The sequence below is a fragment of the Molothrus ater genome, chromosome 9 (assembly GCF_012460135.2).
Source record: "Molothrus ater isolate BHLD 08-10-18 breed brown headed cowbird chromosome 9, BPBGC_Mater_1.1, whole genome shotgun sequence".
Lineage (NCBI taxonomy): Eukaryota > Metazoa > Chordata > Aves > Passeriformes > Icteridae > Molothrus > Molothrus ater.
Window position 1 is genome coordinate 761011 of NC_050486.2, and position 14825 is coordinate 775835.

The 14825-nt window shown below is 44.9% G+C and overlaps 1 protein-coding gene across 1 annotated transcript in view; it reads right to left on the reverse strand.

The window, feature by feature from the left end:
* Nucleotides 1-2987: 2987 nt before the first annotated feature.
* TEDC1 (tubulin epsilon and delta complex 1) overlaps nt 2988-14825 on the reverse strand; it is a 70976-nt gene continuing 59138 nt past the window's right edge. The window contains exon 8 of the mRNA XM_036387379.1: nt 2988-4227. Coding sequence (XP_036243272.1) covers nt 3871-4227 — 357 coding nt within the window. The 3' untranslated portion in view covers nt 2988-3870. The remainder of the gene's footprint in view (nt 4228-14825) is intronic.

Below are 14825 nucleotides of genomic sequence, written 5' to 3' on the forward strand. Positions count from 1 at the left end.
GAATGTGGTTTGGACATTGTTTACCAACAGGTGATTGTTTCATTGGTTTCATGTGAATTGTTTTTACTTATTGGCCAATTACAGCCCAGCTGTCTCAAGGTTCTGGAGAGAGTCACAAATTTTCATTATTATCTTTTAGCCTTCTGTCTGTATCCTTTCTGTATTCTTTAGCAGAGTTTAGTATAGCATTCTTAATTTATATATATTTATCTCTTATTTAATATAATACAGATCATGAAATAATAATTTAGCCTTCCAAGAACACGGAGTCAGATTCATCATTCCTCCCAACAACAGGGGACCCTGAAAATCCCACACAGAATGGGGGCCAGCAGATCCTAACAGGACCCCCCAGCTCTCAGCAGCACCCAGCACAGCACAGCAGCCCAGGGGGAAAGGTGAGACTCTCTCAGCTGCCTCAGCTGCAGCCTCCTGATGGACACTCCAGGACAGGCAGCTCCAGCTCTCCTGACAGCTCCTCTGGGGCCACCCCAGCACAGGGGCTTGTGCCATGCAGGTTTGTGCCAGTCACTGTGGGCACATCACACACACACTGTACAGACACACTGAGCACATCACACACACACTGAGCACATCACACACACACTGAGAATATCACACACACACTGTACAGACACACTGAGCACATCACACACACACTGAGAATATCACACACACACTGTACAGACACACTGAGCACATCACACACACACTGTACAGACACACTGAGCACATCACACACACACTGAGAATATCACACACACACTGTACAGACACACTGAGCACATCACACACACACTGTACAGACACACTGAGCACATCACACACACACTGAGAATATCACACACACACTGTACAGACACAGTGAGCACATTGCACACACATTGCACAGACACACTGAGCACATCACACACACACTGTACAGATACACTGAGCACATTGCACACACACTGAGCACATCACACACACACTGTACAGATACACTGAGCACATTGCACACACTGAGCACATCACACACACACTGTACAGATACACTGAGCACATTGCACACACTGAGCACATCACACACACACTGAGAATATCACACACACACTGTACAGATACACTGAGCACATCACACACACTGAGCACATCACACACACACTGAGCACATCACACACATTGCACACACAGAGCACATCACACACACACTGTACAGACACACTGAGCACATCACACACACACTGAGCATATCACACACACACTGAGCACATCACACACACACTGAGCATATCACACACACACTGTACAGATACACTGAGCACATTGCACACACTGAGCACATCACACACACACTGTACAGACACACTGAGCACATTGCACACACTGAGCACATCACACACACACTGTACAGACACAGTGAGCACATCACACACACACTGAGCACATCACACACACACTGAGCACATTGCACACACTGAGCACATCACACACACACTGTACAGACACACTGAGCACATCACACACACACTGAGCACATCACACACACACTGTACAGACACACTGAGCACATCACACACACACTGAGCACATCACACACACACTGTACAGACACACTGAGCACATCACACACACACTGAGCACATCACACACATTGCACACACAGAGCACATCACACACACACTGTACAGACACAGTGAGCACATCACACACACACTGAGCACATCACACACACACTGAGAATATCACACACACACTGTACAGATACACTGAGCACATTGCACACACTGAGCACATCACACACACACTGTACAGACACACTGAGCACATTGCACACACTGAGCACATCACACACACTGTACAGACACAGTGAGCACATTGCACACACACACTGAGCACATCACACACACACTGTACACACACACTGAGCACATCACACACATTGCACACACAGAGCACATCACACACATTGCACACACAGAGCACATCACACACACATTGCACAGACACACTGAGCACATCACACACACATTGCACACACACACTGAGCACATCACACACACACTGTACAGACACACTGAGCACATCACACACACATTGCACAGACACACTGAGCACTGCCTTTCTCACCCTGAGAAGAAAACACCCTCCAGGGTGAAGCAGGGGCAAGGTGCTGCCAGTTGCAGTCCCTGCTGAAGGGGCCCTTGGCTGGACAGAGGCACAGGGCACTCAGGGTGTGGTGACAAAGGGCTGACCCCAGGAAATGTCACCCCCAAGGCACTCCTGTCAGGGTCAGGGCACAGCAGGGTAATAAATCCTGGCATCCAGCACTGAGCCAGCCCTGAGAAGCCACAGCAGGCCATGAGTTAGACCTGCACTTGAATCTGAGGGCTCTTGCCACACTCAAGAATATTTGCCCACTCTTCTCTGCTGAGTATCCCAGAAGAAGAAAAGATCTTTTGAGGGCAACATTTTAAACCTAAATGTGATGCAGTATGAAAATTTCCTTGTATAAAAGCTAAAGGAGGATATAGTCAAAGAGAGAGAGACTGGTGCTGGCACCCTTGCTAGTTCTGGGATATACTGCTTCACTCCCATTCATTCATAATTTTCTGTGAAATCTGTCTGAATGAGCCCTCTCATGCATTAAATGTCAGCAGTCCTGGAGCCAACAGCTGCCCAAAGTTGTACCAGCCTGAAACAGGTACCCTGCACCTACAGAGATGGTTTGGAAAGCAGAGTGGTGTGGATTGGCTTTTCAAAGCCATGGAGATTCTTCCAGGAGCAGCAGCCTGGGGCCACCTGCCCCAGACATGGACCTTGCCAGTCCCACAGGGTGTTTCTGCTCCAGGACTGTGTGTCACTCCCAGTGCCAGCTGCCAGCAGGAACACTGGCTGTGACTGACAGCCTTGCACAACACACACAAACACCCTGCTCCCAGGGGCTGCTTCCCCAGACAAAAGAAATCCCACTGCTCACAGCAATTCACAAATGAAAAGCAGACAGGTTTCTTTAAATATTATTTATTCCTCAGAGTGTACAACTAGAACATAAAAATATTCCTTGGTGAAAGCAAACCAGAAAAGGGTAGGAAATTAAGGCCAAAGGAAAAGCATTTCACTGTTCCAAGGGAAGAAGCCTTCAGAGACAGAACTTGGAGACTCCTCAAGCTTGGAAGTTAGGGTTGTATTTCTGTACCACAGAAACTTCCTGTAGCAGGTGCAGAAGTTATCCATCTCACTGTGACTCAGGACCTGATGGAATAGTTTCTAGTTTGTTCTCTTTGAGAACCCAATTACTTCAAGTGCATCACACCAGTAAATAAAATCAGTGCAGTGCTTTATTTATTATTGGGCATTTGTTTTTCTTTATTGTGACTACATTATAGCTGCCACAAATACTCCGAGCAGCTGAATTAAAACAACACACTCTTGAATATTTCCAATCTCTCTAAGCCTTGGTATTTTTCATGTTCTCCAATACTTGGATTTTTCTGACTAATGAACTCTTCCAATTGCTGGGAAATATTGAATGCAATTAGTACTTCAATGCACAGCCTCAGTGTACACCGTGCCTCGCAGCTGAGCACTGTAAAGAGCCAGGGCTTGGCAGAAGAACCAGAAATCCAGAAGATAAAAGGGAGATTTATGCACACTCCCACCAAGGCCTAATGCAGAATTTAATTGGCAGGGTTAGCAATAAAGGGGCTGCAGAGAGAGCACTGGGGTTGTGGCCCCAGCACAACTCACAAAGCAGTAACAAGTTATGATTCCCAGGCTGTAGAATTAGAAATTACATTTGGTTCCTCAGCTCACACTCCCCCGTGCCAGGCTGCACAATGTGAGCAAGCCACTCTATTCCTTTGCTTCTCCCGGCCCAGGTTTGTCTCTTCAAGGGGAGATACAAATCACTCCCTCCAAGCCCTCTGCAATCCCATCCAGCCTGGTCCTGCACTGCTGCTGCAGCTGCTGCAGCTCTCCCTGCAGGCTGGCCTCCCTCAGCTGCAGCTCTCTGATCACCTCTGCAGCACTGACAGCTGCAGCAGCCTCCTTGGACACACACTGACCAAAGGCCATTTTGCTGGCAGGCTGTTTGTTCCTCAGCACCAGCCTGCACAAACCATGCATTCTGTTTTTCTGTGGAGCACAGAGGGATGTGAGACCTCTCAGTTTCAGTTCAATGCTTTCCTGTGCTTTTCTAGCAGTGGCAGAGAACCTCTCCCTCTGCAGTTCTTCTCTTGTTGCCACCTGTAGAGGGAAGAAAGAGAACAGGAAGGGAAGAGTAGGGTACATTTGTGTGAAAGAAATCCTCCCCCAGGTAACAACACCAAACATCACCTCTGGACTAGGACGAACCGAAAAGAGGAGCCAGCTATGAGTGTAAACTAAAGCATGTGGCAGAGCAAACTGGATGAAGCTAAGCTGTGCTTTCAGCCAGGCAGCAGCCTCAGAGAGCTGCCTGCAGTCACTTGTTTGCACATTCCCAGTCCAGCAGCCCCTCCAGTGATGATTTACACACAAGGTGTCTGCACGCTTCCCTCTCTCTGGGGAGCGGGTGGGGTGGCTCCAGAGCAAAACACACGGAGCAAAAAGGGAGAGTCACCAGAGTCACCTGCATCCCTGCTGTGCTTTGAGCCACCAGGTTCTCATAACAGATCAACTGCCTATGAACAACAGCATTATTTTGGTTTGCTAATGTTTCCTGCACTTGGCAATGCTGAAAAGTAGGGGTGACAAGTGTAAGCAAGCAATTCCTTAATTCTCAGCTCTCATTATGGGGTAACAATTAGAAAAAGGAAAATAATGGAGCAGAGTCAAGCAGAGGCCAAGACCAAAATGAGTACCAGGCAGCACACTTTCACTGAAGACAAGTCCCAATAAAATAAAAGCTTCTCTTGTGACAGCATCACAGTCTGGATTATAAAAGCAATTGTATATACTGGGATTTTTCCAAAGCATTTGATTTAATGTTCTCCAACAATTTGATTTGAAGAACTTGCAAGATGGTAATTGCCTTGCCAATTTTACTCGTGGATTAAATATGAATTCAGTGACTCATCTCAAAATGCACTTGTCAGTGGGGAAACATCTGTAAAAGAGGCACCCTGCTAAGGCCTTCAGGGAAATGGCTCTTGGCCCAATGGGATTTTCTGTTTCTGCTATGGCAAAAAGCTGCCAGATCAACTCAGTCAAAAAGCAGCAAAGTTTCCCCAAAGCGATGCTGCCTCTGCAACCTGCACAAATCTCAGAGCTCTCCTGAGACTTGTGCACAGTTCTGGAGTTTGTGCCTCAAAAAACCACAAGGAAACAGCAGGAGTCACAGGCAGGGCATCCAGTCACCCACAGCCCAGAAAACAAACCTTAGAATATGAAACTTAGAGACGTCAAAATATTCCATTCATGGAGACAGACACACAGTTTGTTTTACTTCCTAAAAGGAAGTGGGGAAAAAAGTGGCAAAGATCAGACTTTGCTGACAAAGCCACAAGAAGATCAAAATTCGAGTTAAGATATTCAGCTTCAGAGTAAGACACTGTTTCCTACTGTGAGGATAATGAACCATGAAATGCTTCAATGCAGCTCCAGGGACAAAGCCTTTGGCCAAAGCTCAGCTCAGGTCAAGCTCAGTGCTAATGATACCCCTTCCAGCCTTGAAATTGCTCTGCATCCCCTCCCCTTCCTGCCCGTGGGTGAAGTTGAACAACTCCTTGGGCTTTTAAATCTGCAGATCTGCATTAAGATATCTGTACCTCAGACATCACAGCTCTGACAAGTTCCCTGTAAAGTCAGGGATATTTTGGCAGCTCTCTGAAGCACCAGAGATCAGGCAGAGCTCAAAGCAGCCCCAGCTGCAAGGACAAGGGTCCTAAGGTAGTGAAGCACCTGCAGCATTTCCCCCTGTTCAGCTGCAGTTGCTCAGGGTCAGAGCAGCTGCTGTCTGGGAGAAGAAAAGGAATTTTATCCCCCAGATCAGGGGGGAAGGTTTTATTACTGAAACAAGTTGAGAAGGGGATGGCATGCAGGGGATCAGTCTGCACTGTCTGACAGTGAAACACTGCAGGTGTGACAGCTGCAGTCACAGCTAAATTCCTCCAGACACCAACTTCACCAGGGCTTCGCTCGCTCATCCCACACCTTCCTTCAGAATATCTTCAGGAGTTTTCCAGCCAAGTAATTAATCCTCTCCATAGTCTTCTGATGAGTTATTCTCACCCCTCAGCCTCGGCTTAAAGAAGATTAAGAAAATCAATCAAATCAGAAAAGAAGTAAATTTCTCTGAATTTTTACTAAGACATTAAAGGCTTTATCGATGCAGAACCATCTGTTAAAGGAGACCTCTGTTGATTAAGGCATTTGAACAGAGAATTGAAGCTGAGAGAAGTCTATCTTTGTCCTTGTCCAAGAACCAGGGGTCCCTCTTTATCATAATCCCCAAGGAATCCCAGGGACATCTCTCGCTGTTGGCTGTAAGAATAACTGAGGTGCAATCCTCTAACACCACTTCAGAAGGAACAAAACTGAAAAAATAAATTCAGTGTTATCTGGTCTCCCCACAGCCAATGAATAAATGGAAAATTATGTTTGCACAAAGTGGATTTAACACTGGAATCCAGGATGGGAAAAATTTCCCATCAGTTACAAACAACAACATCACTCAGCAAACAGAGCCCACAAGATGTTATTTATTTTTCACATTAAACTCCAGCAGAAGCACAGTAAGGCTCTATAAAAGCATTTTTAACGAAACATAGGTTTTCACACTCTCCACCAGTCAAAACTGGAGAATTTCATTATCCATTAAGCAAGGCACATGATGGAGGAGCAGCATGCTCCTCTGAGCACTGAGTGCATCCAGCTCTGACCCACAGCAGCAGCAGGGATGGGAATTACTCCAGACAAGCAGGAGCAGTTCTGAGGACAAGGACAGCAGCCCTAGAGCCAGGGAACAGAAGTGTAACAGCACCTGCAGCCAAGCATCAGAAGGATGTTGCACATGCTAGCTTCTACAAAGAGGACCAGTGTTTCCTGAGATAAATTAGATAAACTTAAGAGGGGAAATTTTTAAAATTATCAATATTAAATAACATAACAAGTTCAGCAAAGCACTATTTATTTCCTATCAGCACAATCTGGAACTGCAAAGCTAACTCCAGTTCTGTTCTTGGAAGGCTCTGCAAACATATGTATGGCCACAGATACTCTTGTTGCAGTTTATAGATTTCAACTGCTAAAAATCTCCAAGGGTTACCTTCAAGCAATATCCTTTACTCTTCACATCCTGAATGCTTGTGAAAATACTCAATAATCTCCTCCAGTATAGTTAATTGATGCTCTTTAACAGCTTGCTGTCTCCCATTAGTCAGCACACAATGATTATTTTACTCTGCAAAACAATCTCAATAGACCACTTTGTATTAAACAAACATATTGTAAAAGATTAGGAGCCTCAGCATTTTGTGCCTGCCTGTTTCCATCCCACAGCTCTGTCTTTCAGCCTCAATCTACCAGCTGGAATTTGAATTCCCAATTAGGTGCGTGGAGCTGTCTGAAAACTGCTGCACATCCTCTCCAAATAAATACAACAACATGATAATCATCTTTTCACTTGTACAGAACCATCCTCATCCCAAAGGGACCCGGTACACTTGGAGAAATTCCACTGCAAACACAGAGGGCATCAGCTGATGAAGAATCAGCATCTCCAACCTGACACATATCCTGCTCTGCAGTGCCTTGGCTTCTCCCTGCCCAGCTCTTCATGTCATGGCTGCTCTTCGGCACAGGACAGTGGCTAAACTGCCCTGAGTGTCCCAGATGTTCTCCTTTAGATAACTTCAGTCTTCACAAGGTATTAGGAACTAAAAACTAACAGGAAAACTGCAATAACTTAGATGTTCTAAGAAGAAGCCAACAAACCAGTGGAGTTGCAGGGAGCAGTGCTGCATCTGGGACCAGACTGAGCAGGGACCAAAGAGACAGCCAGGCTGGGCTGTGCTCCCCAAAGCTGGCAGGGTGCTAAGGGCTGCAGTGTGCACAGGCACAGGTCCTGCTGGCATGTCCACAAGCAGCAATGTGCACAGGAATCAGCACTGTCATCAAACAGACCTCTTCAACGTGGGCTGGAGGGTGGGCACGCAGCTGGTGCATGGTGGAACCAAGGGCAGGACATCCAGCAGGTGTGGAAAGGACTGACCACCCCCCTGGGACATCACTGGGATGCTGCCTTCACAAAACCACTCAGGCTGATCTGATTGAGGAAAATGGCCAAAGCAGAAAAGGATGGGCCAGGACAGAGCTGGAAAGGGGAACAGTCAAAGGGGAGGCCCATCCAAACACCAGGCTGAGCAGGCAGCTTGGCTAATCCACTGGGCTGGATTAACTCTTGCACCAATGCACAGAAGAGGCTTGGAGCCTGCAAACACCTACAGACATGATTAACTCCTCCAGCACCTCCTCAGCACAGCCTTCTCTGAAATGTCTCCTACTCAAAGGCTAAATGAAGAGAACAGCCAGTACTATCTCACCTCTTTTCAGTCCTGGGAATCCTCTGGCTTTGAATAAATCTTGTAACAATGACTTCAGTGGGCAAGTCATGGCAAAGGTAACATTGCATATTTTGAGTAAGCTGCCTTCCAGGTTCTTTGCATGTTCCACAGCTTTGAGTCACCTCCCCTGACATGTGACAATGTGCCTTGTGGACAGCCCCAGCCTTCCTGCTAGTGAAGCTCTGCTTCCATCTCCTGCTTGGATGCCCCCCATACTCAGCTCACTTGATCCCTCCTCAAAAGGAAACCTTCCACCACTCAGCTCCCTCACATTTGCCTGCACCTTTCTGGTAAAGAGATTCCCAGAGCTCTGTGTTTCATTCCACAGGGTCTGGAATCATTCCAGAGAGGCTGATCTCTCTCCCATTTTTAATAACTCACTAAAAAAAATGCAGGAAAAATTACACACAAATCATTTGTTTTTCTGCTGAAAAGCAAGCTGAATGTGAATTTATTTGGAGAGAATGCAACGAACACGCAAGACATCCCAAAGAGATGCTGAGAGATCTAGATAACCACATCATGTTCCTTAAATCATTCCCAGTAATGGCCTAGCTGAAGTGACAATCTCCCAAATGCTGGAAGTCAACATTTCAGCTTGTTGAAACTTCACATGGCAACCTGAAAGCCTCACAGTTGCATCCTTGAAGGAAGCCACTAGACAGAGATGCAGGTTTAAAAAGCAGCAGCAAGGAAAGGTCCAAACATCTACTTCCAGGAGGAGGAGGGGGAATCATAGGAGCATTTCCATTTTTTGATAGTATTGCTGCCAGCTTCAAAGAAGGAAGAGCAAAGAAATGGCTGGAATTTCTTTTGAAGTGGATGATAAAGACCAGAATCATGTCATTACTTTTAAATCACAATCTCTTCACATTATTTTAGGAGTTTTGCAGAAACATCTAGAACAGTTCTGTTCAGAAAAAACACACTGCACAAGCCTAGGAATGGCACATTTTCTGTCTCCAGTCCTATCTGTCCACTCCTCCTCTCAAATTTCCCGTATGAACAGGGAGAAGACCCCATATGCATAGAGGATGAAATACAAATTATCCTTGCCAAGCTGCACAGATACTACAAACTGTGATGACTGCCTTTGCCAGAAAACACAATGAGCCTCCTTTGTGCTCCCAGACACAAGGAACAAACAGAAAAATCTCAGATCTTGTCTTTTGGGGTTGAGGAGTGAAAGGAAATTAGGAAATATAAACAGACACAAAACCCAAGCCACCAAGTCATGCTCCTTTGCCATCAGGGTGTAATAACCCAACACATTTCATAAACTCTGAAAACACCAAACAGCATCTGACTTGCAGCATTTTGTATTCCTAAAGGCTGCTCATTTCTGAGTTTTAATTTAAACCCATCATGCCTAAGAAGGCCCCTGTGCCTGGGCAGCTGAAAAGGATGAAATATTCTATGCTGGGCAACAGAAGATCAATGAAGGGTCAGACTGCAGGAAGAGAGGAGACCTGCCAGGCCAGCCTGAGCACTCTCCATCCACCCTGGCTGCAAACAGCTCCCCAGCACATCACAACATCTCCAGCAATGGCTTCACCAGCCTGGAGGAGCTGCCCAGGGCTCTCAGCCTCCCTGCAAACCGAGCAGATTCAACAGACAAGAATCAATTTTAGATAAAGATCTCTAAGTGAGGAATGAAAGCAGGATAAGCATGGAGATATCACTGGGATGGAGCAGAAATCCTGACAGCTGGGCACTGGAAACTAGGAATGGCAAATTAACACTGCTTTAGGAGCTCTCCCTTTCCAGAGTGGAATCCAAATCAGTCCAGGAGCTGAGCCTTACAAGCACTTGTCTTTAATCAGTACAAACACTTCAGAAAGGATCATAATTTATACCTTGTGTTGCCTTACACACAGTTTAGTGGTGTTTTCACTACCACCCCCCAAGAAATGCCTTGCAGAGCTGCAATCCCAGCTGACAGTCTATCTGGATACAGAAAACAGGATACAGAAAAAGGGATAAACAAGGATTTGCAGATTACTTTTAAGAAAGTCTTCCTTGTAAGCACTTAAAAACCAGCACCAAGTACAAAAGAAATGAGCAAAAGGAAATAATAAGCAGAAGTATCAATAACATAGTAGGGGGAAGAGCAGAGTCCCCTCTAAGTACAGGAGAAATACCAGTAGATATGAAAAGAAAGTAGAATATAACCAAAAGAGCCAGAGGGATCCCACAGCTTCCACCCACAAGCCCTTTGTGTTGCTGTACAAGGATTTCCTCACTGTTCAACATGCATTCTGTACCTTGCTGCACACAGAGAGGCCATGAAGGCAGCACCCAAAGGGGATGCCCAAGCAGAGTCTGTCTCAGATATCATCAGAGATAGCAGGAACTGAACATGCCAGCACTGCTTTAACCCAAGAGGCCTGTGTGACCCCAAAGCCATAAAAACAAAGCTTTTTTCACACATAAATAGGGTGAGGGGACTTTAGCCTTCTTTACCAATAACAAATAATTTGGTGGGGGTACCAGTTTCTTTTAATAAAAATGTTTGGTTTTGGTTTTTTTTTTTGACAATGATGCTTGAGGGTATGACAAATGCTTTCCTTCCTTAGCTGCAGACAGTGACCCATTCAGGCTCAGAGGAGCAGAGAAAGGCACTATTTCAAGGGATGCTGTGAATGCATAATTGATGGAAAATCAAATCCTGCAGCTCCTACTGCTGGGAAAAGTAATAGAGCAGAGGGGACAGGACCCTGCAGAGCCCATGAAGTTCAGACATTTGCTGAGAAGGAAAATCAGGCCCCCAACTTTCAGAAAATAATCTAAAGGCGTTTGCTGCTTATATACAAAAGCCCACAAGTTACAGCAAAAGCAATATCTGAAATCAGCTGTTCTGGATACACCACAACACTGAGTAAGCAGGTGTTCTACTATAAAAAACACCTTACCCTAATTTCAAATTCATGTCTTATAGTAACTTGCCCAAATGTAATTTCAAGCCTGTAAGGAAGTTACAGAGTTAGTACTGCAGATCTATAAACCTTGTCTCATGGAATCAAGCTTCTCTGCTGTCAGCTTTCAAGGGTTTTAATTTTCAGCTGCAATTTCTACACATTCAAGACTAACCAGTTTAAAAAGCTAGAAACCATCACTTTCTATTTTAATAGCTGAAGACTTCCCACACTGTCCTGCCTAAATGAGGTTTCTTTCTTCTCGTGAGAGCATTGATTGTACACAAAGAGACTTTAAATAGCCCATTTAATGCCAGTTTTCATGCACTGGAGGATTAAAGTCATAATAAACTGTTTGAATAGTCTAATCTATCACAAAGCACAGGCTACAGTCTCTCACCTGGTAATTTCTGCAATGTTCTGCTACATTTTGGTAAACTAGAAACATATAGCTTTAGGTTTCTAAACACAGACTCCAGCAGATTAAAATACTGCCCTATCACTGCACTACCCCAGCAGTGAAATGCAGTTATGGTTCAAAACACACCTCTTTCCAGCAAGCTCCACCTCAGCCACTGGGTCTGCTCATACCATCTTCCATCCAAAGTCTAACACCCTCAAAATTCCACTTCTGCCTAGGAATTTGCAGAACACGGTCCCGCTATGAACTTGCCTTGGTTAAATTACACTTTTCTCACTTCTCAAAAAGCCAGACCAAATTCATTCCTTTACTGCCCTTCCATTAATCCTTTCCAACCTTTCAACCATTTCCCAGCTGTGATGGTGGTGTAAGTGGTGCCAACACACTTCATTAAACTCTGAAGTGTGATCTCTATCTTACCTGTCCTTCAATGACCAGTGGCAGATAGCAACACTTAGCTGCCAATAACCTAACAACTTTTCCATGACCCATTACCCTCTATTTCCAAAGGCCATAAAATGGAAGGGTTTGCATGTAACCAAAATCAAACTGACCTGAGCTACAGGAATTGGTACTTCTTACTAAACCCAAGCCCAACAACAGGAAGAAACTGAAATTATGTCTTTCGGCTTAACAGTAATTACAGCAGCTAAAGCAAAACGTCACCTTAATATAATCACTATTTTTTAACACTTGTTATTAGTTCAACATGAGGAAAATTTCAGTCCTTTGGAACTGGTGATGAATAAATGAAAGGGGTGATCTCAAAGTAACATTAACAGGGGCATTATTTGTCCCATAAACTATGAAGATATTTTAGAAGGGCTGTAAAGCTGAGCTATAGCAACTGACAGAAGATGTAATTATATAAGCAGCTGCATTCCAAATTTTGCTGGGATCTGCAATTTCCTGCAATTAGGAAGGAATGTGGAATGTATGCATCTCCAATCTTATGCATTTTGAAGCAAGACATTCACCATCAGAATGCTGGCTCCTGGTGCACCTATTGTCATTCCAAAACATACTGACAGGGAAGCCAGGGAGAAGTTAGTTACCTATCTTACCTAGGAACAGATCTGATAACTAAAAATACAGTTTTAATACCCAGAACATCCTTAGCTGCATCTGAGGAGAAGAGCTGGCACTGCTGCTCCCTGCTTCAATTAAACATCAGATACTGCAGAGCACTTCCTAAGCCTTCAGATCCACACTGTTCTCTCCAAAGGAAAGATGGTGAGGAAACACAGCAATGGGAAGCTAGATGCTAATTAAACCATTTGACTCAGATAATTTCATAACAAGGAGTGACCTGATCTTGTCAGGATGGATAACAGATTTTTCTTGGGGTTTGCTTGGCTTGTTTTGGGAGCTTTTCACTTTGGTTTTTCTTTAAGATAATCCAATGGCTCTGTACTTAAGACTCATGTCTCTAAATTGGAGTCAGAAAAGTTAATTTAGCTTAAGGTAAAGGAAAAGGATCCAGGATTAAGAAAAGAGAACAACATTAATATTTTTCAGGGTCTTTACCAGAAGATTACAAATGCCCCCCCAAATATCAATACAAGGCACACAACTGATAAAAGCCCTGCCTGTGTGCTCAGCCTACAAAGAGCTGCAGCACAGGCAGAGCCCAGGGGAGATGAGATGAATCCTCTGGGGCCTGAGAGCAGCTGAGCTCTGTGAGAGCTGCTCAGGGGCAGGGCTGCCCCAGTTCTCCCCTGCCCTCCTCCAGAGAGCCCTGGGATGGATCCCTGGGGGCCAGGCCTGAGGCAAACAGCCCAGACTCAGCAATGCTGAGAGCCTCACACACCCATCGCTCTTCCACAGAGCCACAGAAAGGTGTCCTGGCTCAGGGGAGACCTTCTCACTCTCTAAAACTCCCCAAAAGGAGGTGGTAGCAGGGGGGGATCAGCCTCTTCTCCCCAGGAAGAAGCAATAGGACAAAAGAAAATGGCTTCAGGCTGTGCCAGGGGAGGTCTAGTTGGATATCAGGAAAAGTTTCTTCACTAAAAAGGTTGGGAAATGCTGGAACAGGCTGTCCAGGGAAATGGCTGAGTCACCATCCCCAAGGAATTTAAAAATGCCAAGTGACATAGTTTACTGTTGGATTTGTCAGTGCTGACTTTGACTCCATGATCTTGGCAGTTTTTTTCCAATCTAAATGATTCTATGATTCCATGATTCTGTTCCATAATATTTTCTGTACTCTCAGTTTTGATTTTTTGGCATATGTACTTTGCTTCCCAGTGGTTAACTTTTGAGGAGAGCAACTTAAAACAAAGGAAAAAACCAAACAGGAGTCAAAAATGTAATCATATTACTGCAGCAACTCTGCAGATCCAGACAAGGACAGGTCTTAAAATAATAAATGGTCTTCAAAGAAATTTCTGCACCACCTCTGCTCTGCTGAAGAGGATGCCAGCACTAAGAGAGCAGACACAAAACTTCAGGAAGAGCACCCAAGCTGACCAGAACCCCTGTGCTCTGGAGGCAGGAGCTCACCTAAAGCTCCTCAGCTCCTTCCCAAGCTGTGCATGCCTGCCACTCAGGACAGCCTCTGCCCTGAGAACTGGGACAGCTCCAAGCAGCATCAGCAAACTTGCAGACTCCTTACCAGTAACTGCAAGGAGACACAGTCCAGACTTGTGAAAGTCCCATGTCCCACACAATTCTGAATGCACACCACAGGAAATAAGAGAAAAAAAACAACCCTATTTTCTTCTCCAAATTAGAAATCTTGAGCATTTTACAGTAATTTAAAAAGTTCCATTCTACCATCCAGCCTTTCAAAATGCATTTCTTTTTAACTACAGTTTTATCTCTAGACTTTCCCAAACCCTTGAATTCCATTAGAAGATCACAGAAATTAAAGTAGGAATAGGCACATACTGAAACTATATGATATGAAAACAGAATATGTCAGTGTAAGTAATTTAGACACTTGCAAAAAGGCTGGTGTGCTAC